The sequence below is a fragment of the Balaenoptera borealis genome, assembly GCF_965194805.1.
Source record: "Balaenoptera borealis genome assembly, chromosome: 13".
Lineage (NCBI taxonomy): Eukaryota > Metazoa > Chordata > Mammalia > Artiodactyla > Balaenopteridae > Balaenoptera > Balaenoptera borealis.
The window spans coordinates 46,201,229-46,228,074 of record NC_138870.1 but is presented as its reverse complement, the minus strand read 5'-3'; the positions used below and the strand labels follow the sequence as shown (position 1 = coordinate 46,228,074).

Here is a 26,846-nt window from a genome sequence, read left to right as displayed (position 1 = left end):
GTCCCCTTCTGCCACCCTTGCTGTGCACCTCAGGCAAGACCTCACCTCTCTGGGCCTCCATATATAACAGGATGAACACCACACCAGGGTTTCATCAGCTTGAAGAGACAGTGCACGTGAAGATGCCCAGTGCACTTTCACCCGGCAAACAACACACACAGCCAGGCCAGGTCTCCCTTCTTTATTGATCTCTGGCTATAGCAGGATTCTGGGAGACCAAGGGCGCGGGTGAGTCACATGCGTCTCTGCCCCACTCAGGGTGGAGTAGGAGGGACAAGTGGCAGGTGGCAGGTCTAAGAGACCATGGATATGACTTCACAGGAACAGGGCCCACTGTACAAATGTGTGGTTGGTACAAGACAGGAGGAGGGCGGTCACCTGGACTTGGGCCCTTCCTGGGACAAAGCGGGGTGAGAGGAGCCTGAGGAGAGGAAGGGGCAGGCGCCTGGCTGGGCTCTCTCCAGAGGACACGAGAGCAGCAGCCCTGAGCCCCTGCCTGTCTGCCTTCCACCCACCACTCCCCACTTGTCCTGGGGAGGGGCCTCTTGGGCCGGGGCTAGGAGGGGGAGGGACCCTCTCTGTCAGCAGCACAGGATTACTGGGTTACACCTCACCCTCCTCATGCACCCTTGACCCCAACCCAGCTCTCCCGCCTGTGCTCATAGGATGTATCCTGAAGGTGCTTTGCTGGGGAGACTTCAAAGCACTTTACAGACATTGGTCGGATGGGAGCCTCCCAGCCCCAGGGGAGAGGAAGGAGGCAAAGGGTTCAGGACTCAGCCAGGGCAGGTGACAAGCCCCAGGGGCCTAGACCAGTCCCGAGTCCTTGGGGACCCCAGGAAAGGCCTCCTCTCAGCCCCTGGTGGCAATGGCTCCTCTTCCCCCGGTCACCATTTCAGAATGGGAGAGAGGGAAGATTGCAGGGTCTGGGCTGGGGATGGGACTGAAGCAGTGCAGGTCTGGGGTAAAGAGGATGCCCCCCATTCCCAGGCCCTAGAAAGGTACCATGCCCTGAAGGAGCCCACTCCCCTACCCTCACATAGGGCTCTGAAAACCCCCAGCTTCCTATCCTATTCCAGCCCTTCCCAGGGGAGGAAAAGGGGGACCCAGACCTGCCAGCTAAGATCTGGGGTGGGGGCTGAGGAAACCCCCAAAATGTATTGCTTAGAAACTTGGAGGCAAAAAGGATGGGGGAGGACCCAGGGGGCTGGCATCTCCAACCCTCCCCCTCAGGCCCTGGGAAGCCTCCAGGAAGCTCCCCTCCAGCCGATCATCTGGTCATAGGGAGAGTCCAGAGGCAGGGGGGATGGACACAGTGACCACTGGGAGCCTGAAGTTCCCCAGTCTTGCCGCCGGGAGATTAAAGTGCGCCCCAGTGGGTGTCGGACGGGGACAGGCCCTTTCCCCAGTCCCACAATCTCTGGCATTTGTCCTTCGGGTGGGTTGTCTGTTCCTCGACGTCCATGCTCCCTTGGAGCAGATGGGGGAGCCAGTCCCGATGGATGGTGCTGATGACATCGAACACTTCGGACCCGGTGAGGACCTGGAGGAAGAGGAGACACCTCGGTGCTCTGATCTCCGCCTTCATCTCCAGCCTGACCTACCTTCCTCGGGTCCCACCGGATCCCCACTCAGTCCCGCTTACAGTTGAGCAAAAAATGCCCTGCAGAAGGAGCTCAGCCAGGGCGCGAGCGGGGCTGGATTGAAAGTCATGCCCAGCTGACCTCCCGGAGCCTCGGGCCCTGACTGCTGCCTCTTCCCAAGCCCTCACAAAGGAGCTGCTCAGCCCCGCTCCCCTCCTCCTGCAGGTGGGCGGACTCTGCTCTGCACTCAGGCCCCGGCTCGGGTCTGTGTGTGCACTTCCTCCATATCCCCGCTGGGAAAGAGGGAAGGACGGCCTTGCATCCGCTGAACCCCAGAGATGACCCTTCAAAGAGGCCTGTGGGACATCCCGCTGGCCCGACTCCCTGCAGAACCTTAAGCCCCTCCCCACGCACCGCGACAGGCTCACCTGGGCCAGCCCCCGGCTAGTCCAGATTCCCGTTCTGGCTGTGCTCATCGTCGGCAGGGGAGGCTGGGGCCTCTTCCTCACAGGGGGACAGCTCGTCAATGGACATCTGGTTGGTGACGCCTACAAAGGGGCATGAGGGAAGCTGGGACCAGACCAAGCAGTATATTTCCCCCAAACCCAAGGAATATGTGGAGACAAGTAAGGGATTCTCACACATCCCCCTTCCTTGGAGCTGAGCTATGTTCAACCCATGCCCACCCGGGAAGAGCCTCTCCAAGCTTGCTAAAATGCACAGCCCTCAGCTCCCACGTTAAGGAAGAGATGTCCCAGCCAGGGCCACCAGGTTACCACATCCACAGGGCACCACTGACAGACCGCAATGTGCATGGGGTCCCTCGGGTCGTGGCATGTGGCTGTCCCTATCTTCTCTCAAGTCCGCATTCTAGAACAGTCCAGGCCAGTCAGCCAGTCAGTCGTTCCTGGGGTCTTACTGCAGCCTAGTCAGTTCCCTTCCCAATTCAGGGAGGGAGTCAGACAAAGGGTTGCTTGACGGGCTTAAGGAAAAGGGACCCGCTACTGCTGCATCAGCCGCCCTCCCCGCAAGGCCTCATCCTCCCAATGGACCCACCGCTTGCCGCCCGTTCCTTCCATTTCTGCTTGTTCTCCTGAATGTATTTGGTCCAGGTAGAGCGGAAGCTGACCACGTCGGGGTTGGGGTCTCCCACTTCCACATCCAGAGAAGGCTGGCGCCACTGGAAGCTAAAAGCCGGACCCCCAACATTGCAGAGGTCAGGCCCTGCCCACCCCAGAGCCATCTTCACAGCCCTCGGAGTAGAGGGGATGGAAGACCAGGAGGCTCAGGGAACCTCATCCTTCTCTTTTCCCTCTGCTAGGCACCCGCAGTCCCCATCCCTCTCCACACCTTCCCTCCTACTAGAAGGAAAATAAAAGCAGATTAGCAGAAAGGCAATAAAGACAGAGCTAATGGGAGAGATATAAATACGGCGGAGGGAACACAGGTGCAGACCACACTCCCTGCCCCCCATCCTTCCGCCCCTGTGTGTGACTCGCAGTAGAGGGGCTCCCACTTTTGGGGTCGCCTACTTCTCCACGCCCGCCATGCCTGTACCTCCTCCCTGGGAGTCGGTGCTCTCTGTGGGTCCCCGGCTGCTGCGGCCACCCTTACCTGGGCTGGGTTTTAGACTTGGAGTCTTCATCCCCCATGGGCTGGACACTCTTCTCGGCCACATCAGTCAGCACAGAGAACGTGGGTTCCACGATGAAGTCAATGAAACCTGCAGTGCAGGGGTAACACAATGGAGCCATCTGACCTGGGGGGCTGGGCAGAGGATACTGCCAGCACAGCTGTGCCCCCGGCTGCATGTAAAAGGGTCACCTGGGGCTGAAAAGTTCCCGGTGGGGGCAGCCTTTGTGATGATGTCTTCGCGACCCCAGAGAACTCCACCCCAGGACCCCATGCTCTAGCACAGCGGGCTTGCCGCTACGGGAAGAATGGCTTTGAAGGATGCGGACTTGGAGAGGTCCTGACCCGGCCCAGCCAGCATCCTTTAGCCTTCGCAACTCTCTCCTCCCTGCGGGAAGGGACACTCACCAATCTGGGACTGTGCCACGAGAGTGGAAGTGCGGTCACAGAGCGGAGAAAAGGGCAGGCCCAGCTCTGCCTCTTTGTCACCCTGGGGGAGCAGACAGGGCGGGGAAGCACCTCAGTCTACCAGATCGAGGTGCAGCTGGGGGTAGAAGGGGCTGCCGGGGGAGAAGAGGGATCTGTGTGCCTTTGACCTGGAAATGAGTGGCATGCAAATGCCACTGCCAGCAATTACTGTTAAGCTTTTCGGAGATGACATTGTATCCCATGGGTTTGGGATCAGGTTGGCAGCGGCAGGCCACTGAATGAGGAGCTGGAGTAGGAACAGGGAACTTGGAGAACAGAGGGGAGAGAAGGCCCCATTGGTGGGGGGGTGCGGGGGCGGGCAAAGAGGCCTCGTACCTGGCGGAAGAATTCCTCCATGAGGGCCTTGGTCCAGCGGCTGTGAACCGACCACTGCTTGGTTGGGTGGCTGATGTCAGCAGTATGGAGCAGTAGAGACAGGGCCTTGGACTTATCAATCCTGTTGGGGCAGATGGCAAGGGGAGGGAGACTGATCTTTTAGGAAAAGGAAGCCTGGACCATTCCTAACTTCCCATCACATGCCCTCTCTCAGATCAAACTTCAAACACCCTGTGAGGCTAGACACACACACACACACACACACACACACACACACATTTACATATGTATAGGAAGCAGCCCAGGCTCTCAGAATCAAAGGGCCTGGGTTCGAATCCCCACTATACCTATCACACACCAGCTGTGTGATGAAGAGCAGGTTACTTAAAATTTACATATTTCATTTTCCTCAATTCTAAGTGGAAATAATAACAGAATCTGCCACATAGAGTTGTTCTGAGAATTAAATGACATACAGCATATAAGTATTTAGAAGAGTGTCTGGCACCTAATAAGTGCTCGGTAGATGTAATCTATAATTATTATTATTATAATTATTATTATTATTTCCCAACAATGACACACTCTGACACTGCACACTCTCCCACACACAGACACCATACATTAACACACACCTTCAGGACACACAAACACAGTCTGTTCTCCCTTACATTTATATACTCCCACCCACTTTTAAGCAACATTAGATGTAATTATGGCATTTCTTCTGTGCTTTTTTTTTTTTTAACCTCACATGACTCTCCCAATAGCCCTATTAGAGTAGGAACTAGTGGCAAGCTATTGTGGAGGGAGGCATTACATTTTCACATTTCACAGATACAGAAATGAGTCCAAAGAGTTGAATGCTTTTCCATTACATTCCAGAGTAAGCCTGACCTGAAGCTGCCCTGAGAACGCCCATCTCAGACCCCCAGCCCAAGCGCTCTCCAATAGACTGGCTGCCTGGGCTGTACACAAACCCAGGGCCACGTGCACACACATCACATACACGAGATACACGCAGATAGCTGGAGCCAGGAGAGTTTCTATATCCAGGTAAAGACTTGTCACACCCTTTACCCATGTGGATGCCCCCCCCCAATTCACACACCCCTCACTCTGGCCTATGCCCAGCCACACCCCACCATATCTCACCTTTCCAGCTGCTGCAAGGCCGTCTTCATGGACTTCACTTGCTGGAAATGGCAGGACATGTCTGTGGCCAACACCATCTCAATGACCAGGGCCCGCAGCTCTCTGAAAGGACAGAACCCAAGTATTGATCAGCACTGCTACGCAGGAGTTCCGGGAAGTGGGAAAAGAGTGTTGGGGTGAGGGGGTCTCTAGGGATGCCCACTCCTGGCTTCTGCTCACACGAACTCATCCTTGGTGAGGTTGATGAATATGTTCATCTCGTCGTCCTGCATCATTCGGAAAACAGAGCTGATGTGGTGATTCTCCAGCACGGAACGATCATTGTACAGGATGGCGCATTCTGACCTGCAAAGCCCAAGTCACCGTGTCCGGCCCTCTGCACCTCCACTTGGCCCCTCCTGCCCCTGCCACGTCCCCATCCCTCACTTGGTCTGGATGTGGAAGCTGTTGGTAGTGCCGGTGTGCTCATAGTCGTGGATGGCTGCAGCAAAGATGATGGCCAGGACCTCGATCTCCGACAGGCAGTGCTGGGAGAAAGACACAGACGATGAGAGGGGGCGGACCCCCTGCCGGCCCCTGCCCAAAGACCTCCACACACAGGCAGGACTGCTCAGCCCAGCCCTTCCATTCTCCGAGGCCAGCTTTTGGGCTAATGCAGCCACGTTTCTCAGCTCCCGGCATGGCCAAAGACCTTCCTCCATCCCAACCAGCAACATTCCCATCACATGCCGGCACACATCCCCAGCGCTGCCCATGAAGTTACGGTCCACCCAGGAACACTCTAGAGTGAGTAAGCCCAATCTGACTCTGTAAAGACTTTGGGATGCCAAAGGAGAGGAACCAAAGAGAGAAAAAAGGAAATGGGAGTAAAGTCTAGACTTCCCGGTTCTGCAGCCATAAGACCCTAAGTCACAGAAGAGTGACTTCCAGGGCACCTACCACCATCCCTGTGCGGAGCAAGAAGCAATGGACCGTCTGGGTAACGTCAGCTGCATGGATCTGGTTATGGTAAGGGTTCTTGTACTTCCCATAGCCTGTCTCCAAGGCATCCAGGAAAGTCATCAAAAACACAGTGGGAATCTGCAGTAGGATGGAGGAAATTGAGATTTGTGGAGGATGTGCGGGAATGGCAGCGGCCAAAGACGGAGGTCAGCAAGGCCCTTTCTTTGGAAGGCAACAGGGCATAGGAGAGCGCTGGCTCCGCAGTCGGGTGAACCTGGGTTCACATCCTGGCTCTACCACCTGCTGGCTGTGTGACCTTGCGCAAGTCACGTGCCTTCCTGTGCCTCAGATGCTTAACTGCAGAATGAAGATAATACCACCTACCTTGAATTTAACGAGATAAGCACAAGGCACTTAGTAAGTGTTCTCTAGAGAGTAGCTATAATTATTATTATTTCCCTGGAGATTTTTAAGAAGAGGAAAGAAAGTTTCCCTCCTACCTTCCAACCACTTCACCCCATCCCCAAGCCAATACACTGGAGAGGGGCTCAGAAGCAAACGAAAGAATAAGATGACCCGGGGAGGCCCCTCTAGCCAGATGTGGATCACCCCCTCCTCTGAGAAGCCTTTCCCCACCCTTTGACCACCACACACACACACACCCAAGCACCAGGAGCCAGAGCTCTGTCGGGCGCGGGCTACTCAATTCTGTCTCGGTCTCTGCATATGCCCTGGGGTACGTTTGCTTCCTTCAAAGGCCCAAGGTTCCCAGAGGGCAGGGCTGGTGTCTGTACCTGTCCCTAGATCTCTGAGGCTGCGAGGAGAGCAGGGTTCAGGACTTGAGGAAGCTTCTGTAGAGATGCACAGTAGTGACGAGACAACAGAGGATGTGCCACTAGTCAGTCAGACCCTAACATCCCCCGCCCCAACCCCTGGAGGGCTGTGCCCCAAATTCAGGGAATTTTAAAGGACTGTTTCCATGACAACCGCCCTTGCTTTTGCGTTGCCATGGTGTCCCTGGAGGAAGGGAAGGGAAGGGGAGGAGCATGGGAGGGGCTGGGTGCCCAGGAAGGGAAGGTGGAGCTTGAAAAGGGCGGCTCCAAGGGGTTCTCTACTACTAGAGCAAGAAGGCTCCTCTCTCTCTAACTGCCTTGGAGCAAGGTGGGCTGGGGCTAGGCCAAACCCAACGTGATGCAGTTACTCTCGGAGTTCCCCGAACCAGTCCTGCCGGGTGAGGAAGCACCCGGAGAACTTGGTGTCTGCAGTAAGCCTGAGAACCAGTCTGGAGAAACATGAGCTGGGAAAAGTCTTAGGAAAAATAAGAGCCTGCTATTCTCCGTCCTGGAGAGGGCAGGATTGGAAAGAAGAAGAAAACGCAACTGCAGAAGAACAGGGCTCAGGGAGGCACTGAAGAAACTCTCAGCTGAGCATCTCAGGGACGTTCTGGAAACCCCTTGGGAGTTGTAAAGGGAGGAGTCAAGGGTCAAGGAAAGGCTCTCACACACCAACAGTCTGTTATAGTGGAGTGGAGGCACAGGTGGCCGGTGGCCTTCCAGAGCCCTCTGGGAGAGGCCCTCCGGCTGGACCCTTTTGACCCCCTCAGAACACATATGCTCTCCTCCACCCTAACGCCTATTGTCACCCCCACCCGAGTGCTCACCAAATATCCCCATGGCGACTCCTCAGCCCCCCTCACCCTCCACTTCCGAGTGTGGTTTTTCCACATGCAAGTGATTTTTTACCAGCCCCTGTTCCCAAAAGACGCTCCCTCCTGGCACAGGATCTGAAGAGGACGTTAATCCTGTACACTTCCTGGCCAGCCAAGCTGAATGGAGCAAACGGAGTTCACACCCTCCCTCCCCTCCTACAGCCCCACCTAGCCTTGCCAAGAGCTGACCCTCTCCCTAAAATTCCTCGGACAGAGACTAGAGCTGGAGGGGGAGGGAGGGAGAGGTCCCCCCTCCCCGGAAACAAATGGAGAGACGCTTGTCCTGCAGGGCACCAGCTGAGAGCATCTGGCCTCTAAGCCTCCAGCGTCCATGGGCAGGGGCAGGAGGGCTGAAACAGGGAGCTGAACTTGCAGCCAGCCTGGAGAGGACAAGTTAGGGGACAAAGCAAAGGGCAAGAGTGCAGAATCCTAGGCTGGACAGTTGCAGGGCTAGAATCTTCCCCTAGAAAGCAATACATGAAGCCAGAGGCTGGGACTGCAGCAAGTGAAGGAAAGGCTAGACCGGGGTGTGCACGGGGCGACGTCCCTGACAGTGAGACGGAGCCAGGGAGCCTGTGGAATCTGCTGCTTGTTGGGACTCTTTGAGAACAGGGTGGTGGGAGTGGAGAATCCTACCCAGAGGCAGAGATAGGATGCTGCCCGACCTTAAAGCGGCTGATGAGGTTGTGCCGAGTCAGCAACTCAAAAACAATGGTCCTCAGGGCGTGGTCATCAGCTGCCCGGTTCAAGGAAAAGACATCAAAGCACCAGAGACCCAGGTTCTGTGGAGAAACAAGGAACTAGGCAGGGAGACTCCCAAGGGGGACATCCCCTGCAGCAGCAAGGGCTGCAGGTAGACTTCAAGGAGGACTTCCCAATGATTACAGAGGCTTGGGAAGCAGGAAAACAAAGCAGTGGTAAATAGGCCTCTTTCTTCCCAGATATCATGCAGTATGGGAGTGACAAGAAGTCAGGAGTGTGCCTCTTGAGCGGGGAAAAGTTGTTTTGAGGAATATGGAAACAACAGTTAAAAGGGAAGGCAAAAATCATCCCGTAAAGAGTCTGAAAGTCCCAAGGACTCTTCCACCTCCGCAAGCTTCTCCTCTTGCCTGAAACCCCCGGGGATCACCTTGAGACAGTTGAGGACCGCAGTGGAATAGGTGGGGCCCACAGAGGTGTACGTTCTCCGGAACATCCTGAGGGAGAAGAACAGAAAGGAGCCCAGGTGTGAGGTCTGGGAGTGGGGTCGGATCAGGCGGGGCTGTGCAGATAGGCCGTGGGCATGTGGGGCTGGTGGTACAGTGGGGTCCTGGAAGACGAGGGTGGCTGGGAACGAGGGACACAGCGAGGGGTAGAAGCGGGCAGGGCGTGGGTGAGCCTCACCGTTCCACGAAGATCCCAGCCTGCACCGCGTGCACGATGCTCCGGAACTTGGGCTTCTCCTCTGCTCGGCGGCCTTTGGCCCGGGCCTGCTGGGTGAAGGTGGAGGCCAGCCAGTCCCGCACCTCCGAAGGCACCGCGTCAGACCGCAGCTCCTGCAGCTCATCCTCTGTGTCCAAGATTTGCCTGAGGCCCCAGAAGGGGAGTCACAGAGGAAAGACGGCAGGTGCTTCCGCAGCCTAGAGGCCCGGGCCCAGCCACACCTTGGAAACTCTCACACCAGCTCTCTCCCTTCTCTGACCCTCCCTTCCCTTTCTTTTGCTAAGTCTTTTTACTTCTGTTTCTCTATCTGATGTCTCCAATAATGAAACAGGTCACTATGCGAGGTAGTGAGCACCCCAACTCTGGAATTATTCAAGCAGACAGTGGAATGGATACCACCCGTCGAGGATGCTACAGACCAGCAGCACTGTCCTCCAGAAATAAAATGCAAGCCACGTATAAGTTACTTTAAATTGTCTAGTAGCCACATTCAAAGGTTAAAAAAACAGGTGAAATCCATTTTAACGATAACGTTTCTTTAACCTAATACACACAAAGTACTATCATTCCAATGTGGAATCAATATAAAAATATTAATGAGATCGTTGACATTCTCTTTTCAAAATCTTGTGAAATCCAGCATGTATTTTACATACACACACATCTCAATTCACACTTGCCAGGTTTCAAGCCCCACAGCCATGTGTGACCAGTGGCTCCCACCCTGGGCGCGCAGGTCTGGAAGGCCTCCGCACTGGGAAGAAGGTTAGGACTAGATGAGCTTCAAGGTTCCTTCCGGCTCTGGAACAGTGTTCTCTTCTTGATGTCTGTGTTTGTCTCTGTCTCTGCAACTCTATGCCTGTACCTCTGCCGATATTTCTACTTATAGATCTATCTGCCCTCCCGCCCCTCCTCCCTGCTCTGGCTGGGTCAGGTTTCTGTCTGACTCCCCGGCCCTCCCTGAATCATTGTCTCTGTCTGGTATCTTTCTCCTCTGTGTGTGGGTTTCTCCCCGCAGCCCCATGTCACCACTCTCACCGCGTCTCATTTATGTAGACGGCCTCCAGCAGGGAAGCTGTGTACTCCAGGTTTTTCTTCAGCTCCTCAATGTTTACCTCCCCATTCTCCAACTGCTTCACCATGTAGCGCAGCCTGTAGGGGCCCGGGTACAGATAACCTGCTTAGGCGCTGCCACCTTGTCAAGAGAACAGGATACCTCTAATAGGATGCATTTTACAGAAACAGCCTCAGTCTTCCATAACCCATTAATCTTTCTAATAGAATAACAGCAGCTGGGCTTCCCTGGTGGCACAGTGGTTAAGAATCTGCCTGCCAATGCAGGGGACACAGGTTCGATCCCTGGTCTGGGAAGATCCCACATGCCGCGGAGTAGCTAAGCCTGTGCGCCACAACTACTGAGCCTGTGCTCTAGAGCCTGCAAGCCACAACTACTGAGCCCACGTGCCACAACTACTGAAGCCTGCGCGTCTAGAGCCCGTGCTTCCCAACAAAAGAAGCCACGACAATGAGAAGCCCGCGCACCGCAACGAAGACCCAACAGAGCCAAAAATAAATAAATAAATAAATTTATTTTTTAAAAAAAAGAAAAAGAATCCGCCTGCCATGCAGGGGACACGGGTTCGATCCCTGGTCCACGAAGATCCCACATGCTGTGGAGTAACTAAGCCCATGCGCCACAACTACTGAGCCCGCGTGCCACAACTACTGAAGCCCGTGCACCTAGAGCCCGTGCTCCGCAACAAGAGAAGCCACCACACTGAGAAGCCCATGCACCGCAACGAAGAGTAGCCCCCGCTCGCTGCAACTAGAGAAAGCCCACGTGCCGCAACAAAGACCCAACGCAGCCAAAAATAAATGAACAAATTAATTAATTTTTTAAAAAAATTAAAAAAAGAACAGCAGCTAATGTTTTTCATCACAGGCCATTGCCACTGCCTGTACTAAGTTTACCTAGCCCCCAAAGTTAAACCTCGGGCTCTTCCACGGTCCCCATCCCCCTCTGACCTCTCAACGCCCCCTTTTAGTCAGTGTTTCCTGAAAACTCTTGTTTAGATTGCCCGGGGCCCAGCAGAATTAGGCAGGTACAAGCTCCCAGGGTGATGTTTTGGGGATGCGCTGTTTCATAGTCTGAATAACCAAGAGCTGAAACTGCTCATTTCCCCCTAAGAGAGGGCTTTGGGATCAACAGCCATCAAAAGAGCCCCAGCATTCTTTCATTATGTCTTTTGGTCTTGGCGGGGAGGGGGTACATGTCCACAGCCCCTCTGTCCCTGGCAGGGATGGCGAAGACACAGAACAAAGACCAATCTGAATGCTTTCGCCTGGCCTCACTCCACCCTGGCAGAGCTAATCGATTATGATTCCAGAATCCATCAACCAGGACAAAGCAGGGTTAACCCCTGCCTCCCCAGTGCCACTCCAGAGAGAACCTCTGGCCAAGGGTGACTGTACCCATCCCCTACCTCTGCCCCGTGGCAGCTTCCCACAGAGCCAAAGTGGGGAGGGTGGGGTTGGAGGTCTCACTTACTGGATGCTTTGCCTGAAGGAACAATCCCTCATATTTTGCACTCACGAATTCCGGGGGATTAACAGGGAGGCTTCTTAAAAGTCCGGTTTGTGACTGCCTGAGTCCAGCCCAGGCAGTCACAAAGCAAACAGAGCTCTCTGACTTTAGATGGTGATTTTAAAGAAAGTGATGAAATATTCCCCTCTGGCTCCTTCCCCCAGCCCTGCCCCACCCCATCCCACCTAAAACCAAGGTGGCGTGACATGGTGGCCAGCACAGTTCCCCACTGAGAGGGGCTTCAGAAACCCAAGGTCACCCTATGAGTCAGGGAGGAGAAGAGAATGAGTCAGGGATTGGAGGCTGAAATTAGCACCGATTCCAGGGATGCCGGGGGAGGGAGAACAATGGCATTCCTGAACAGAAGCAGCTCTAGAATCCCCGGGTCTCAGCAGCTTTGGAATAGGGGCGTCCAGAATAGCCAGCCCCAGGAAGCGTCACTGGCCAACTCTCACCTCAGGAACCAGCAGTCCTGGCCAAAGACAGGTCTGAATGCAAATGGGGCAGAAGGGAAAGGGGAAAAATGGGTGGGGAAAGAAGTTGGAGGGTGACGCTGCAGCCTCCTCGGTGGGCTATCTTCAAATATCACTTCCAGCCTTCCTGCTGCACCATCTCCATGTGGAAAGAGCAGGTGGTTCAATAAGGAAGAGTCCGGGTTCAGTAAAGCTCAGTCCCAGCTCAGGCTTCATTAGGGAGGAGGAATAGAGGCTGACAACATAAAAGGCTTTCCAGGGGGCTTCCCTGGTGGTGCAGTGGTTAAGAATCCGCCTGCCGATGCAGGGGACACGGGTTCAAGCCCTGGTCTGGGAAGATCCCACATGCCGCAGAGCCCGTGCACCGCAACTACTGAGCCTGCACTCTAGAGCCCGCGAGCCACAAGTACTGAAGCCTACACGCCTAGGGCCCGTGCTCTGCAACAAGAGAAGCCAATGCAATGAGAAGCCCATGCACCGCAACGAAGAGTAGCCCCCCCGCTCGCCGCAACTAGAGAATGCCCGCGCGCAGCAATGAAGACCCAACGCAGCCATAAATTAATTAGTTAATTAATTAAATTAAAAAAAAAAAAAAAAAAGGCTTTCCAGCCAATGGGCTGGAAAGGAGCAACTGAGAGCTGACCAGAGATCACAGAGGAAAGAGATACACTCTGCCATTGGGGCACATGGCTTCCCTCTCCTGGTCAGTCCCCATGGCCAGGGACCCTCAACTCCGGGGACGCACAACCCAGGAAGAAAAAAAGGCCTCTGGTCCCATCTCTTCCCAATCCCAGCCCCAGTCTTCCATTTCGATCAGCCCCTTTTACAGCGGAAAACTCTGCCCACTAGGGGTCAATGCCCACCACCAAAGTTCTTCTTTCTTGAGCCACCTAGGGAAACACGCATTCCAGCACAAGCTCCCAAGTGAACAGCCAAGCCCATGGGTGCTCTTTTGCATTTATTTGCATAATCTCTGACAATGCTGCCAGCTCTACATTCTAAAAAGGGCTTTCTCCTACATTATCTCCTTTTGTCTTCACAATGGGCCTAGAGGGAGGGAGAGAGGGAGGCGGGAAGGCAGTGCTGCCCGATTTCCAATGCAGAAACCCAGGCTCCCAGCACAACTCTGGGAGGCAGGACTCCTGGATGCAGACCTTTCACTTCCTGGCTCTGAGTCCTGGGCAAGTCACTAATTCTTCATCAGTGTCTATCAAAGTGTGGCCTGTAGACCACTGCATCTGAATCACCTGGGATACTTGTGAAAATTTTAGATTCTGGGCCTCACTGCACACCTATTGAACCAGAATTTCTGAAGTTTGGGTCCAGGGATCTGCATTTTTAACAAACATCTCAGATAATTCTCATTCACACTAAAGTTTGAGAAACTTTATTTTCAAGCTTCAATTCCTTCATCCGTTAAATAGTGAGGATAATAGTAAACCACCTGTTAATAAGAGGATTAAATGAAAGAATGTATGTGAAAGGCCTGGCATATAAAATGAGGCTCTTTAAACATGATTTGAATTGGAATTAACTGACCAGCATCATGCTGGTCCAGCTCACGCCTCACTCCCTTCAAGTCCAACAAGCGCCTGCCTTCTTGATCCCAAGTCCAGATGGAGAAGAGTGAGCCTAGTTTGGATGGAGGCTGGTAATTAGGAAGCCCCCTAACAGAGGAAATGAGAGGATGATAATGACCATGACCTCTCCTTTATCATTACAAACCTGACTTGAGCCTCACAATCTCCTTATGGGGGAGGTTATAAGACTCGTCCAAGGTCACACAACTTGTCAATCTCACTCAGGTCGGCAAGCCTACAACTCACTCTACTGGAGCCTTACTGTGTCCCAAACACCAAAAGCGAGGCTGGACCCCACTGCATCACAGCTCCTTCAGGGTCAGTCGTCCATCCTTCCTGGGGTGATGGTGTCTGCAGACACCATCAGACCCCCAGGAAACTGGGGGTGTCTTGATGGCACTGACAGTGACTTTTCTATCCTGGCTGCTGCGCCCAGAGCACATAGTACATGCTCGGTAAATGTTCATTAAACAATAAAAGGGAAAGGGAGCAGATTAATCAGGTCGGGGGCTATCTGCCAGCACTCCCAGTTGAGATCTCAGGGCTTGGGGAGCAGAGTGCGGTTGTAGGCTGGCTTTCAACACACCCCTCCCTCCAAGTTCCTCCCATCTCCACCTCTCGATGTTGTCCAGGAGCTCTTTTATAGCTCCTGTTGAAATCTGAACCCAACACGATCCAGACACCAGAAGGAGGGGGGGAGGGAGGAAAAGAAAGATTAAAGAATAAATTTGCCAAATGGGGAGGCCAAGGAAGGGACCTGGACTCGGGCAGCTGGAAGGATCCAGGTGCTGAACTTCTCCCTCCTGAAGTTACATAACTCTCCCCACGTGTCTCTCCACGACACTTCCTGGCCTGGCGGGGAGCCTCTCTGATTCTAATGCCCTTCCGAGTTAGGATCTCCACAGACCCACCCAAAGTCCACACCTTGGCATTCATCTGCTTGGACGAGCAGGATGCTCACTCCTGTCCCGTCCTCGTCCAGACCTAAGGAAACCTGGAAGCTTCCCAACAGCCCTTCCACTCCACTCCTAGCCCTGGTTCACCACCACCACTTCTTTCTCCTTTATCTTCAGTCCCCATACCACGACGGGAAAGCCTCAGGTCCTGACTGCTGGAGGCCCCAGTCTCTCCCAGCTCTAGGCAGCCAGCTGGAAAAGGCAGCTCTGAATAGTAATAATCCCAACGCCCCAGAAGAGTGCAGCTTCCCCAGCCCCCATGGGATGATCTGATGATTTCCAAAATCCCCTGCCACTACTTCCAGCACCCACACTCCCTGAAAGATCACTGTAAGTAGGGGGCTTAGGACAGGGCAGCCTCAAGCTAAGAGGCTGGGAATTGAGAGAAGAATCCTATTTCCCTCTGGAGGTTTTAAGACCAGATGAGGAGATATTGGAGGAATATGAGGTCCTAAATGATGCTGGGGGGTCAGGAAGGAGAGAAAGAGGGGAAACACTGCTAAGTCACCTGCCACTGCTAACACACACACATAGCATATGGGGCTGTCAAGTCTTGATCCCTCCCCTCCACCAAACTACAACTGGTAGACCCACAGCAGCCTGTCCTCCTCCCCCCATCTCCCTTCCTCATCCCTGGCGCCTACCTGAGGATGGGGCCTTGGAGGTGACGCCTCGGCACAGGAACAGGGCTTGCCATGGGAATCAAAGTTTCCTACTTCAGAGTATCAAAATGCTGCCCCCGGGCCCCCTGGGCCCCTGAGGGGAATGGCTCCCTCTTGGGTCCCTGACTTCCTCCTCCAGGTCTCAGCAAAAGTGACTGACCAGAGAGAATTTGGGGGAGGGGAACAGGAGGAGCCTGGCTGGGGGAAGGAGTGATGAGGCAGAGACCCAGCCCACAGCAAGTGGGTGAGAGGCCGCAGGAAAAGTTTCACATCTGAATCAGACTGAAAACAAGAATCTGTTCTCAGAAGAATCCCAGAAAGGACAGAAATAGTACAGGCCAGCCCCTTGCTCTGAGGAGGTGGGGCTCCTCTTTGGGGAGAAGGAAAGGGTTAGCAGGAGGCTTAAGGGTGCAGGGACAGGGAACCATCCTGAATTTGTCCATGAGAGGAAGTCTGTAGTGAAGGGAAAGGGCTCTGCAAGGGCCCCTCAGCGAGGCTAAGGCAGATTCGGCTCCCTCCCAGGGTCTTTTTCCCCGGGGCCATTCTTCAAAATGAGCTTTAACCCACCTGAAAGGATGGAAGCAAGACCGGAAGAGAACTAGAAACTGCAGGAGAGGGGCTCGCTAAAGCTAGGGATCCGGGGATCCTTACCCAGAGATCCGCTCAACGGGGAGGGAAGCCCCCGCCCAAGTAGTGGCTGAAAGTCAGAAGGACTTGCTCATCGAAACCGAGAGGCTGGGCAAGTTTCTTTAATACTCCCAGCCCCAGTTTCCTCATCTGTAAAACGGGGACTGGGGAATAACCGTGAATTAACTGGAGAGAGGTCAGTCCAGCCCAGAGGGAGAAAAGAAGTGATGGGATAGCCTAGAAAGTGTCTGGGAACCAAGACCCCTCTTCCTCCTCCTGGCTTTGCTCTCGCTCAGGTTAGGAAGAAAAGAGCCCGGCCTCTGCGGCGTGAAGTGGACGTGCGTATACAGCTCCAGCCCGCCTCCGGATTGGCTGTGGGGTGACGTCACCAATAAAAGTGCATTGGGGTCGCGATTGGTCAGCGGAGGGGCGAGGCGGGGCTAAGGAGGAGAGCCGGAGTGAAGCCAAACGCAGCGGGGGAAGAGAGTTCCGCTCGATTACAGTCTCCTTAATCTACGGCCTAGGGCTGGGGGTAACGTGGGGATGAGGAAAAGCGACTAGAGGGGATGAGTATGACCGGAGAAAGAGAAAAGAAAAGAAACGGGCCAAGAGCCAGGATTTTATGATGAGAAGTCTTGCTCCAACCCCGCACACACCTCGCCTCGCACCCCTCCCCACCAGAAGGAGGGAGAAATTAAAATACCTTGTCACTGTGCCATAGCCTTGAAGGCTTATAAACAAATGAAGTTTGGGAAATTACTGGGACCAGCGGAAATGGGCTTCAGCAGCAACAAGAAGCAGCAATGCAGGTTAAATGTCTACAAAGTCGTGTTCTAGTAAACTCCTGGTAGCCATGCAGCGCGGCCGCTGCGCTAGGTAGTGTTTTTAGAGAGAAAGGACTAGACCCAGAGTCAGAGACCTAGAACTGCCACCCAGGGGATGAGGGACAAGTTATTCAGCCTGCTCCGTAGACAAGCTCGCTTGGAGAGATACAGATGGGGTGGGAGTGGGGCCAGGTGGTACACCAGCAAACACCAACCCAAGTCAGCTTCCCTCCCTCACCTGACTCCAGGCCCAGCCCCCCTGAGCCAAGTAGGCACTAACCTCAACCATCCTACTGAAAGGTAGAGATTTCTTAGACTAGAAAAGCTCTAGAGAGGATGTCTTGTCCATCCCTCTGCTCTCTTGCCCAGTAGAACCAAAGATGGTTGTACAAATAACGGCTTACCACATCACCCCACGTGCATACATGCTGCATCATCCCAGCGTGCACCCCGTACATGCTCATCCCAGCCTATTATCAACTGTTCCTAATTAGAAAGGATATTGATCAACCACCATCCCTTCCTGGGAAAAAAAATTTCACACGTATCCACTCACCCACACATATACACACATGCCACACTCTACCTCTGTCTGAGCTAAGGAGACTGTTCCCCGGATGGGAGGCAGGGCATAGATGTGATGATCCCAGCATGAATTTTCCTTCAGCCCTTAAATGTAGTTTTAAAATAGCAAGGAGCCCAACTATAATGCCTCCCTCCCCGGTCCATCCCCACCATTCCCCACCTGCACTGAAGAACAGGAGCTGGAATAGGGGATGAGCAAAGCATAGGAGACTCTGCCTGTGGTCAGAGAAGAGGGGTGTAAGGGGGAGTGGGTGGAGGGGTGCTGGGGAAGGGATTACCTGGCTGATCTAAAGGCTCCAAAATCTCAGAAATTGAAAAAAATCAAGGAAATCATCTAAATCCAATAGAAAAAGGATATGAATTAAAATCAGGAGATTTTTGCCTGGACTTTAGCACTATGTGTGACCTTGGACAAGACACCCTGGGCTCCAGTTTCCTTGTCTGTAAAATGGGTAAATACACGCTTCATAGAATTCTCACAAGGATCAAACGAGATCATATGAGAGCACCCTGGGAACTATAAAGTGATGCATAAATGCAAAAGATTACTATTTAGTTTTTATTTTAGTTAGTTCATTACAAGTCCTCCATGAACAAAGTCTAGTTCATTACAAGTCCTCCATGAACAAAGTCCCCTGTGCCCACCCTTGTACCCAGGGCCCCTGATGTGGAAAAGCCCAGTCTCCCCGCCACCACCATTCCAGATGTCTGGGTCTCCTCCCTGGCTCCTTATTCCAGGGACCAGGGAATCAGCGGAAGCGGAAGCTGGGGACCTGCAGAGCATGGAGCTCCAGAAACCAGGAACAAGCAGATCCCCACCTTACCCAAGCACTGCCGCTCCCCTCACTCCCCTGGCTTCCCACTGCTATAAAGGCAGCCCCAGTTCTGGCAGCTGGCTGGGCACAGTGGCGGGGGTGGCTCCAGAGATAAAAATAGCCCCCCTCCCCCCCGGTGACAGAGCTGGGGTGCCATCCCGGGAGGCGGCAGGCCTCAGGTTGACATGGCAGTGGTGGTGAGAGATCTCCAGGTACTGGACAGAGGAGCTGGATGGAGGGAGGGTCGAGGGAGAATTGGGCAGGGCCTGGGGAAGGCTGGTGGGTAGTGGGGGAAGGACAGGAGCCAGGAGAGTGGAGGGAGATGAGGGAGAGGGGCAGGAGGTATTAAGGGTGCAGGGAAAGAAAGACAGGACACTTGAAAAGTGCTGCTGCAGAAGGTCTGGGAAACACTGAAGAAGAGGGGGACGAGTCGGCTCACATCCTGCGTGTGGCTGAAAGCAACTCCCCCTCTGCCTCCTAACCAGACGCCCTTTCTAACACGTGTTCCTAGCAATGGCCCAGCACAGCTCAGATCAGCTGAGGCGGGGGTAATCTAAGCAGCTGGAGCCTTAGCCCAGACTAATAAGGACCCAGATACCCCAGCTGCCTGCCCAGCACACAAGTGAGTCACCTCTCCCTCAGGCTTCAGCCCTTGAAAGAGGGAGGAAATAGGAGGGGTGGGCAAGAAGGTCAGGGGAAGGCTAACCAGAGAGGAGGCTCCCAGGACCCAGCCCAGAAGACCTCTGTCTCTGGTTCACTTGCTCACTCCTCCTCGCCCTCCCTGCACTATTTAATTCTGCTCATTAACCACCTCCGCATGGACCACCCCACCGGCCCTCCAAACCACATCCCAACAGATGTTGCCAGCAGATGCCCTGCTTCCAGGGGACCTAACAGATGTTGCAGGTGGCCTTGGATGGGAGAGTGAGTTGGAAGCTTGGCAAGGTACTGACTGCCAGTGTGATGGGAGCAGCTCTAGATTGTGAATCAGCAGGATTTGAGTCTGGCCTCAGCCCTGCCCCCACCTCACCAACTGTTTCTGGGCCTCAGTTTCCCCCTCTGTAACACATTATGGTTCTCAGAGTCACTGCCTGGGTTGGAGGCACTAGGGAAGTAGGGTGCCTGGGTCTCAAGTCCCTGGTTGGAGTTTATCTTTCTGACTGGTTCACTGCTTCCCCCAACTTAGCCCTAACCTGATGCTTTAAAGGAGGAGGGTGGCTTTCTTCTTTACCTTAGGAAGGTTACATTCTAACCTCCATGAACTTTCCAGGAAGTTCTCCTGCATATCTATCTTCAGTCCATCTCGCTGCAATGAAAACAACAGCATTTTCTTGGCATTTCAGAGAAGAACAGAAAGGAAGAGAATGGGCAGGACGAAGAAGTCTTTGGGGTGAGTCTGGTGCAATTTGATTTATTATATTTCTTTCAGATTGGAATTTCTAAAGCTACTGCTTGTAGAGAGACGGTTGGAGCCTGATGACACTGTTGGCATGTGTGCTCACTCAACCCAGGCCCCGAGAAGTTTCCAAACAAGGTGGGCGCAGAGGAGAGAACTAGGCAGATGGTGCCAAGTTAGATGATCAAGAGATGATAAACAGGGGAGCGGAGAAGCCAAGGAATAGGAAGGAAAGAAGCTTCTCTAGTCCCCAGGTCCTGCCTGCCAGAGAATCATTAAGCCCCCTGGAAGCCAAGCTCCCTTCCCAACCTAAATGGTGCCAACACCAGCTGGCAGGCTAATCCCACTGCAGCCAGTGTAATTATTTGCAAGTCTGACTTCTCATTGCAGCTGCGGAATCAACTGACCTGGGGGCCTGGCTGGATCCAACAGTACCACCTGAGTACCCCCTTTCTAGCTTTTCTCCCAGCCCTGAGCCCCCAGGCCTCTCCCTGGATATGCCCTTTCTCCCCCAAGCCTGCTTCTGCACCAAAACCCCATCCCAGCTCCCTCAGTGGACCTCTGCCAGGTCTGGGATGCTGAAGTCATATCCTAACCTGCTGTTTTCTTCCCAGAGAGGGAGAAGATGCCGCTGGAACTGAGGGGAGAGGAGCAGCTGCAGGGCTGGGGACATGGGAGACAGAGGGGCAAGAGCACCGGCACTAGCTGGATCACAGCTCGCTTTTCTCCTTCTCCCTTCTCAGTAGTCCTTCTTCCCCTTCAAGTCCCATCTTTGCCCCACTCACTATTCCCAGGATTCTCCCCCAGTTCTCGGGGACCATTAAGTCTTCCTCCCTTAGGGGACAATCTCATTATATAACAACTGGGAGACCAGTCTCCCAGTGGTCTCACCTGCAGCCCACCTGCTGCCCTGGTTCTGTCCCTCTTTCTCTGCTGCTATCCTGAAGAGAGTTGGAAAATAGCTACTCAACTTCCATACCTGCGAAAATCAGCCCCCTGAGATCCAAAGGCAATTACCTGGCTTCCTCCCCAGAGGAGCTGGGAGGATGAGGTCACTGAGAAGGCGAAAGAAAGGCCTTGCAGAATACAGGAGTTGAGGCTGGGCTCATAAGGCGGCCCCAAAGGGTGCCTGCAGCAAACTTGCCCTGAACCATCACTGCAACAACGCCTGAGCTTGGGGAAGCTGGCGGGGGAGGGGTGGGGTCCTGGCTCCTGACCAAGAGAGAGAGGAAGAGGGACAAGAGAGGAGAGCAAAATAGAGCCCAGCAGAGACAGAGAAATGAGAAAGAGATGGGAACAAAGGAGGGAAGGGGCAGAGGAAAGGCTGCAGGAAGAATCAAAAAAGAGGAAAGCAGAGGGAGCAGAGAAGCTGCAAACAAATCCTTGATGATCCCCTTAAAGACTCAACAAAGAGGGAAAGATCTGTTTCAAGGTTCCCAGCTCCTCCATCCCAGTCTGATGGGAATAGCCAAAAAAATAAAGAGGAGAAAATGAGACACAACCCCTCACTGCATTGACTTCAGGAGCTCCCTGGACTGGGGGCGGGTGGAAAGGATCTAGAGACATCCAAGCTTCCTGAGTCTGTCTGTCACCTGGCCTTCCAGTCCGATAGCGTCATCCCCAACCTACTTCACCCTCCTCCTGGCAAAAGTGGTAAGTGGCAACCTCAAACGTGGGATCTCCTCTGTCTTTTTTAACCGGCCTCCTGGGGCTCCCGGGCAAGCAGAGTGCTTTTGGGTTCTAAGGGACTTTAGAGATTCTCTAGAATAGGATGTGTCATACCTGGTCATATCACCCCCAGGCCTAGAGATTTAGGATAAATGCCAGAGGGGAATTCCTCCAATGCTCACGGAACTCACCAATGCGGTCCCTAGGCTCCCCACACCCACCAAAACTTAAAATTGCTCCATCCACTTCTACTTTGACCAATCGGAAAGAGATGACAAGGAGTAAGTTTCTCTCTTTTCTTTTGACCTCAGGGGCCCACACCCTTTGTGGGACAGCCCTCTTCCCACCCCACCCAGCCTTCTATTCTCTAAGCTCAGTCACCTGCCTCACCCCCTCCAGACAACCACTCATCAGCAAGACTCTTCCAAATCAGGTCCCAGACACCAGGACTCGAACCTATTAAGTCATTCATATTCCTGCCTCTTGAGTCTTTATTTTCTCCCCATCCAAGCCAATGGCCACCCATTTATTCCCATTCCGCTGCCTCTTCACACAGCAAGCTTTCCCATGCTGAAAGAACTTCAGACTTTATCATTTAACAGCCACTTTCATATGGACGCTACCAAATAAAGAACAGAGACGCAGAGATTATGTGACTTCAAGATCATGCAGCTAATACTTGGCAGAGTGGAAACAAGAACTCAGGCTCAAGTCTCCCAGCATTCCCTCTGCTCTTCCACTGCCACCACTCTGGTCCCCGGTCCCCTCCAGCCACCTGTTCTGACCAGAAGTTTGTGAAGTTCTCCCCTTGGTCTAAATTTGAGTTCCCGTATCTCTGCACCTCCCCCTCACCTTACTGCAGGTGTTTTCCACCCTCTACCATCGAGAGATGCCTCATTCAAGACAAAGCTGGTGGGGGCAATAGCTGCCTCCTTCAAGACAATAGAGGGGGATATAAAACCCAGGGAGGAGAGATTCCCTTTGCCATGGTTGGATATAAAGGAAGAAGGGCCAATCCAGGGAGGAAGGCACTAAAAATCATTCCCGCCGAGGCCTGGGAGAAATGATGCTCCTTTTTCTCCAGAGGTCCAGGGAGCCAGTTTATCCTGCAATCTTCATGGAAACTCCACAGCCATATGCAGAGAAAGGACAGCAGCACAGTTTTCAAAACTGGTAAGAGCCACAGAAGATCAGTCCATGGGGCATATACAAAATGAAGACAAAAGGTGGGATAAATCAGTGAGGCACCCAGCCCAGTCCCTGGGCTTCTCCCTCCTGTGCATTCGATCTCCCCAGGATTGTCCAAAATTTGGGTGTGTCACAAACACATACACCAGATCACACATACATATTATCCCATTACCTATACACACACTCACGTACACACGTACATCATCTCATTCACACATAGGACAATTTCAGGTATTCAGGTAAGCGCGTGTTTATTATCCCAACATATTTATTATCACACATGCCATTTATAAACATAAAAACAGACATTGTCATGGAGCTCACACTCCACCAAATGTCCTTGTCACGCACATCAACCTTTACCCAGATTCATATGTATACACGTCAGGCATTCACAATTTCATCCTGATACATCTCGTTCATATATCCAGATTGTTTCTGTATCCTCTCTGTAACTCCTTCAGTTCCAGGCTTTGTTCTGAGGTCCTCAAAAGAGAGGACCACACCTTTTGTACGTCACCCTCTAAAAGCAACAACAAAAACAACCTCTCCCTTTCTTCCATCCCCATGCCTACTCCCCTCACCCCCTACACACAGGAACACACGCAGCACAGAATCAGAGACAGAACTGGGCTCTCTGACATATACAGGTATATTCATTCATTCATTTGTTCATTCCTTTATTTAAGAGCAATTTTTGAGTGCCTATTATGTTCTGGGTCCCACACTAGACTCTGATGAAACAAAGATGGGCAAAAATAATCCCCAACTGGGTCCTTGCTCCAGGTCCCCTGAAATGACCTTGAACCACAGCTTAGGACATTGGGTCTACACCATGGGAGCCTGAGTGTACACCATGTGGAGAAAGGAGAAGAGAAAGGGATTGTGTCTATACTATCCCAAGGAAGAGGGAAGTTCTGTCTGTAAAATTCCAGGAGGAACTGGAGCAGAGAGAAGAGAGTGATGCTTGTACTATCCTGGGAGAGAGAGAGAGAGAGATCATATATGTGCTTTTCCTGTGTAGGTAACCCCCCACAGGAAGATATGAGGCAGATACCAGAATGGTTGAATTTTACCATTTGGATGGGTGTGGCAAAAACGAGGAGTAGGGTGCCTTCTCTACTCTCCACTGCATCTGTTGGAGTTGGTCCATATTACAAGCTCCACAGAATCAGGGACTGAGTCCATTTTGTCCACCACTATATCCCCAGCATCCAGCACATCACCTGCCCCACAGGGGGCACTCAATTAATAGTTGTTAAATGAATGAATGAGCTAAGGATGGCAAACCAATCTCTGCTCATAGCTTTTCTTGTTTCACAAAAGACACCAAAAACCCTTTCAACTTCTACTGGCCCTTCCCCCACACTCCTCAAGGCCCTCTGGTCTCAGAGAAGGGTGGGCAGGCAAGTCCAGTCCTCCATCTTAAGGTTAGAGATGCTGAAACTCATCTGGCCAACCCATCATCCCTGAACTGCCTGTCTCAGCCTCTCTCATGCCTCAGCCTATTAGTCTGCTTAGGTAGGGAAATCTTCCTGCTAGGTAGAGGTGAAATCCCACACTTAGAGACTCTCCAGCTAATATGCTCCAGATTCTGAATTTAGCTTTGGCAGAGTGCTAGTACGGGAAACAGAATTCCTGGATGCCCTTCCCAAGAAGAAATTGCCCTGGACAATTATATTCCTATGGGCTTTTTTAACCAGAGGAAAAAACACCAGGCCCAGGTTCCCTAAAGAGAATCTTGATGTCCCAGATTAGAAATTAAAAGGGTCGTAGGGGTGGGGGAGATAGGATATGCTGAGCATGGGAATCTATATATTCCATCTGTCTTTATTTCTGTTCAGCATCTAGTCCTGAGATGATCACGTCCATCTACCTCTTTCCAGACTAAATAGCCCCTTCCCACCCAGGCCTATTTGGGGACAGTGGTGACTGGGGGTGAGGGTGAGGGTTCTATTTCCATTTAAAGGAGGAAATGCCCTCTTTGCTCACCTCTTCAGAAACCACTCGACCCTGAGAGTTGTTTCCCTCTCCTACCCAGCAAAAGTCCTAAATCCTTTTATTTCCCTTCATCTGATTGGCAAAGCACACACACACACACACACACACACACACACACACCCTCAATATTCAAACAGGGCCAAATCTAGTAAGCTATCAACTTGGGATCTAACTTGATATCAAGATCTGCCTCTGCTTTGAAAAAGTGAGACTGGGTTATAGACCCTGTGGGCCCTTCTTTGCCTTTTGACCACTTCCCTACCTACCCTTCTTCCCAGCTTAGTTCCTGTTAACAGAGCAGTGTTTTCTGTCAAGAATCACCCGGGGCTCCTCCCAACAAAAATCAGTTCAATCCGGTTTTCCATTTCTTCATCCCAGAACCTCATTCCAAGGCTGCAGTTCATGGAGCCCACAAATTGCATTGGTCAGAGACAGCAAAGGAGGGGACCGAGAAGCACATTTGGATTCCACTATGGCACATTTGTTGCCCACTATGCCTCCATTCTCCCTAAGGCCTCTCTAAGCAGCTAATGTGTAAATCAGACCCACGGGCCCAATATAAAGGCGTCATCTTATCACCACAGGTGAATGCTTTTTAAAAAAACACAATCATAAACATCTATCCATATTCTACCCCCATCTCTCCCTCTGCCGGAGCCCAGAAATGGAAAACTTAAGTGCTCACCATTGAGAATGCTGGGGAGGAACTGGGTTTGGAGGCTGTGTTTCCTGTATTTCCTCACCAAACATCTGCAGCCTCTTTCCTAGGGCCATGGAAAGTCTTAGCAGGGAGAGGAGCACTTCCCTAGCTCTGGTTAAGAATCAACAGACTGCGGAGATTACCCGATGGCAGCTGACAGGGAGATAAACATGATGCATGGCTTGTCTTTGACCCAATCCTCTCCTTCTCTGATGAGCAGGAAGAAAAGTTCCTTTCCTTCCCTGGAACTGGAGTATGGGACACCGGAGTTCTCCCCTTTCCCATTTATTCCTCCCCACATGCCCTCTTCCTGCAACAATAAGATGCCTAAATGTGCTTGGAGATCCTTGGGAGACCCTACAGCAACAAAAAGGTTTTGACAGTTACCTTGCACCTGTCAACAAATCTCTCTTCACCACCACCCCAGCTCCCAGGTAGGGGCTCCACCCCTCCTCCTCCAGATCCCAGGTCGGGGTTCCACCCCTTCTCTAGATCCCAGATGGGTCCCCCATTATTAATATTCAGAGAGGTGAGCAGCTCAGGTATGGGGTGCCCCGCCCCCGCCCATCCCCTCCGCCCCCCACCCCGTTGGATGCAGGAGGCGGAAACCACCAATCCCAGTCGAGATACATATGACCCACAGGTTAGCACAAGTATCCCCAAGCAGTAGATCTGCAACTGTGTGCAATCACTCTACACACATCTCTGTGACCCTGGGACAGTCATGCACACACATGTGATGTGTCTCACATCTGCACACCCCTGCACATGGATACGTGTGAGTCAGCCTGGCACCTCCCGAATGCTGCCTGTCCGCGGCCCTGCCACACCGCAAATATTGTGCCGCCTCTCTGCGCTGCATGTGTCACCCGGGGGGTCCGCAGGCACATCGTTAGCTCTGCAACTCCTAAACACGCTCCAACCGGCCGGCTTGCTCCGCACATGCCTTGCACATGTGGTCTGGCCACGCGTGTCAGGGCAGCTTATTTCCTCTCACCTGCCAACATGTGTGCCCGAGAGAATCCAGCGGCCCGGCTCCGGCTATCCCCCGCCTTTCCAGGCTCCCTAAGATCCCTTCCCCCAACTCCCCTCCCCGGGGACTCACAGAGACCGAAGCTTAATCCACATCTTCTTGCTGGGGGCTGACTTCAGCTCCAGGTCTGACGGGCAGTCCGACTGCAGCATCTCGGGAGGGCTGCTGGGGGACAGCTCCATGCTCAGCCTCTGTCTACGGAACAGAGGGAGGAGACAGCCCCGCGGCTCAGCCTCAGCCGCTAGCCGGGAGACCCGCGCCCTCCATCCCAGCCCCTTCCCACCTGCGGCTGGCGGGGACCAGCCAGGCCGGTGTCTCTAGGCTCGGCCCAAGCTGGCAGAGCTGCAGTTCCTGAGGCTCCTTCTCTCCCGCTGCCCAGCCGAGCTCTGGGCTCCCAGTCCAAGCCCTCCGCGCCGCCGCCGCCGCCGCGCGCTGCCGGAGCCGCCTCCTCGCCTCTCTCCTCCTCCCCGGGCCGGCTTCCCCTCCCTTTCCCCCCTCCCTTCTC

At 53.2% G+C, this 26,846-nt stretch overlaps 1 protein-coding gene and 1 long non-coding RNA gene across 4 annotated transcripts; one reads left to right on the top strand and one right to left on the bottom strand.

Moving 5' to 3' along the window:
• Nucleotides 1-166: 166 nt before the first annotated feature.
• PDE1B (phosphodiesterase 1B) lies at nucleotides 167-26,816 on the bottom strand. Of its 3 annotated transcripts, XM_082350984.1 has the most exons (16): nucleotides 26,625-26,816; nucleotides 26,414-26,536; nucleotides 10,285-10,398; nucleotides 9,208-9,390; nucleotides 8,954-9,020; nucleotides 8,490-8,606; nucleotides 6,114-6,254; nucleotides 5,601-5,701; nucleotides 5,394-5,519; nucleotides 5,175-5,276; nucleotides 4,020-4,140; nucleotides 3,624-3,705; nucleotides 3,198-3,306; nucleotides 2,640-2,770; nucleotides 2,012-2,131; nucleotides 167-1,543 (listed from the first exon to the last, which is right to left on the bottom strand). In XM_082350984.1, the coding sequence occupies exons 2-15, from the start codon at nucleotides 26,521-26,523 to the stop codon at nucleotides 2,028-2,030; spliced, it is 1,608 nt and encodes a 535-aa protein (XP_082207110.1). In that variant the 5' UTR covers nucleotides 26,524-26,536; nucleotides 26,625-26,816; the 3' UTR covers nucleotides 167-1,543; nucleotides 2,012-2,027. The 3 variants fall into 3 exon arrangements, with proteins under 3 accessions (XP_082207110.1, XP_082207111.1, XP_082207112.1); XM_082350985.1 differs by lacking the exons at nucleotides 26,414-26,536; nucleotides 26,625-26,816 and adding an exon at nucleotides 15,484-15,623; XM_082350986.1 differs by lacking the exons at nucleotides 8,490-8,606; nucleotides 8,954-9,020; nucleotides 9,208-9,390; ... (1 more) ...; nucleotides 26,414-26,536; nucleotides 26,625-26,816 and adding an exon at nucleotides 6,911-8,462.
• Nucleotides 19,220-25,268, top strand: LOC309609534. The gene is made up of 3 exons (XR_014233474.1): nucleotides 19,220-19,297; nucleotides 19,623-22,589; nucleotides 24,987-25,268. It is a non-coding gene; the product is annotated as an uncharacterized lncRNA (long non-coding RNA).
• Nucleotides 26,817-26,846: the final 30 nt, after the last annotated feature.

Bases quoted from the DNA above. Each gene is read 5' to 3' on its own strand.
- PDE1B (XM_082350984.1), bottom strand. From the start codon at position 26,523: ATGGAGCTGTCCCCCAGCAGCCCTCCCGAGATGCTGCAGTCGGACTGC. The intron at 3,307-3,623 runs GTGAGTGTCCCT...CCTGCACTGCAG, and splicing joins CGTGGCACAGTCCCAGATTG to GTTTCATTGACTTCATCGTG. The intron at 2,771-3,197 runs GTAAGGGTGGCC...TCCGGCTTTTAG, and splicing joins AAGTCTAAAACCCAGCCCAG to CTTCCAGTGGCGCCAGCCTT.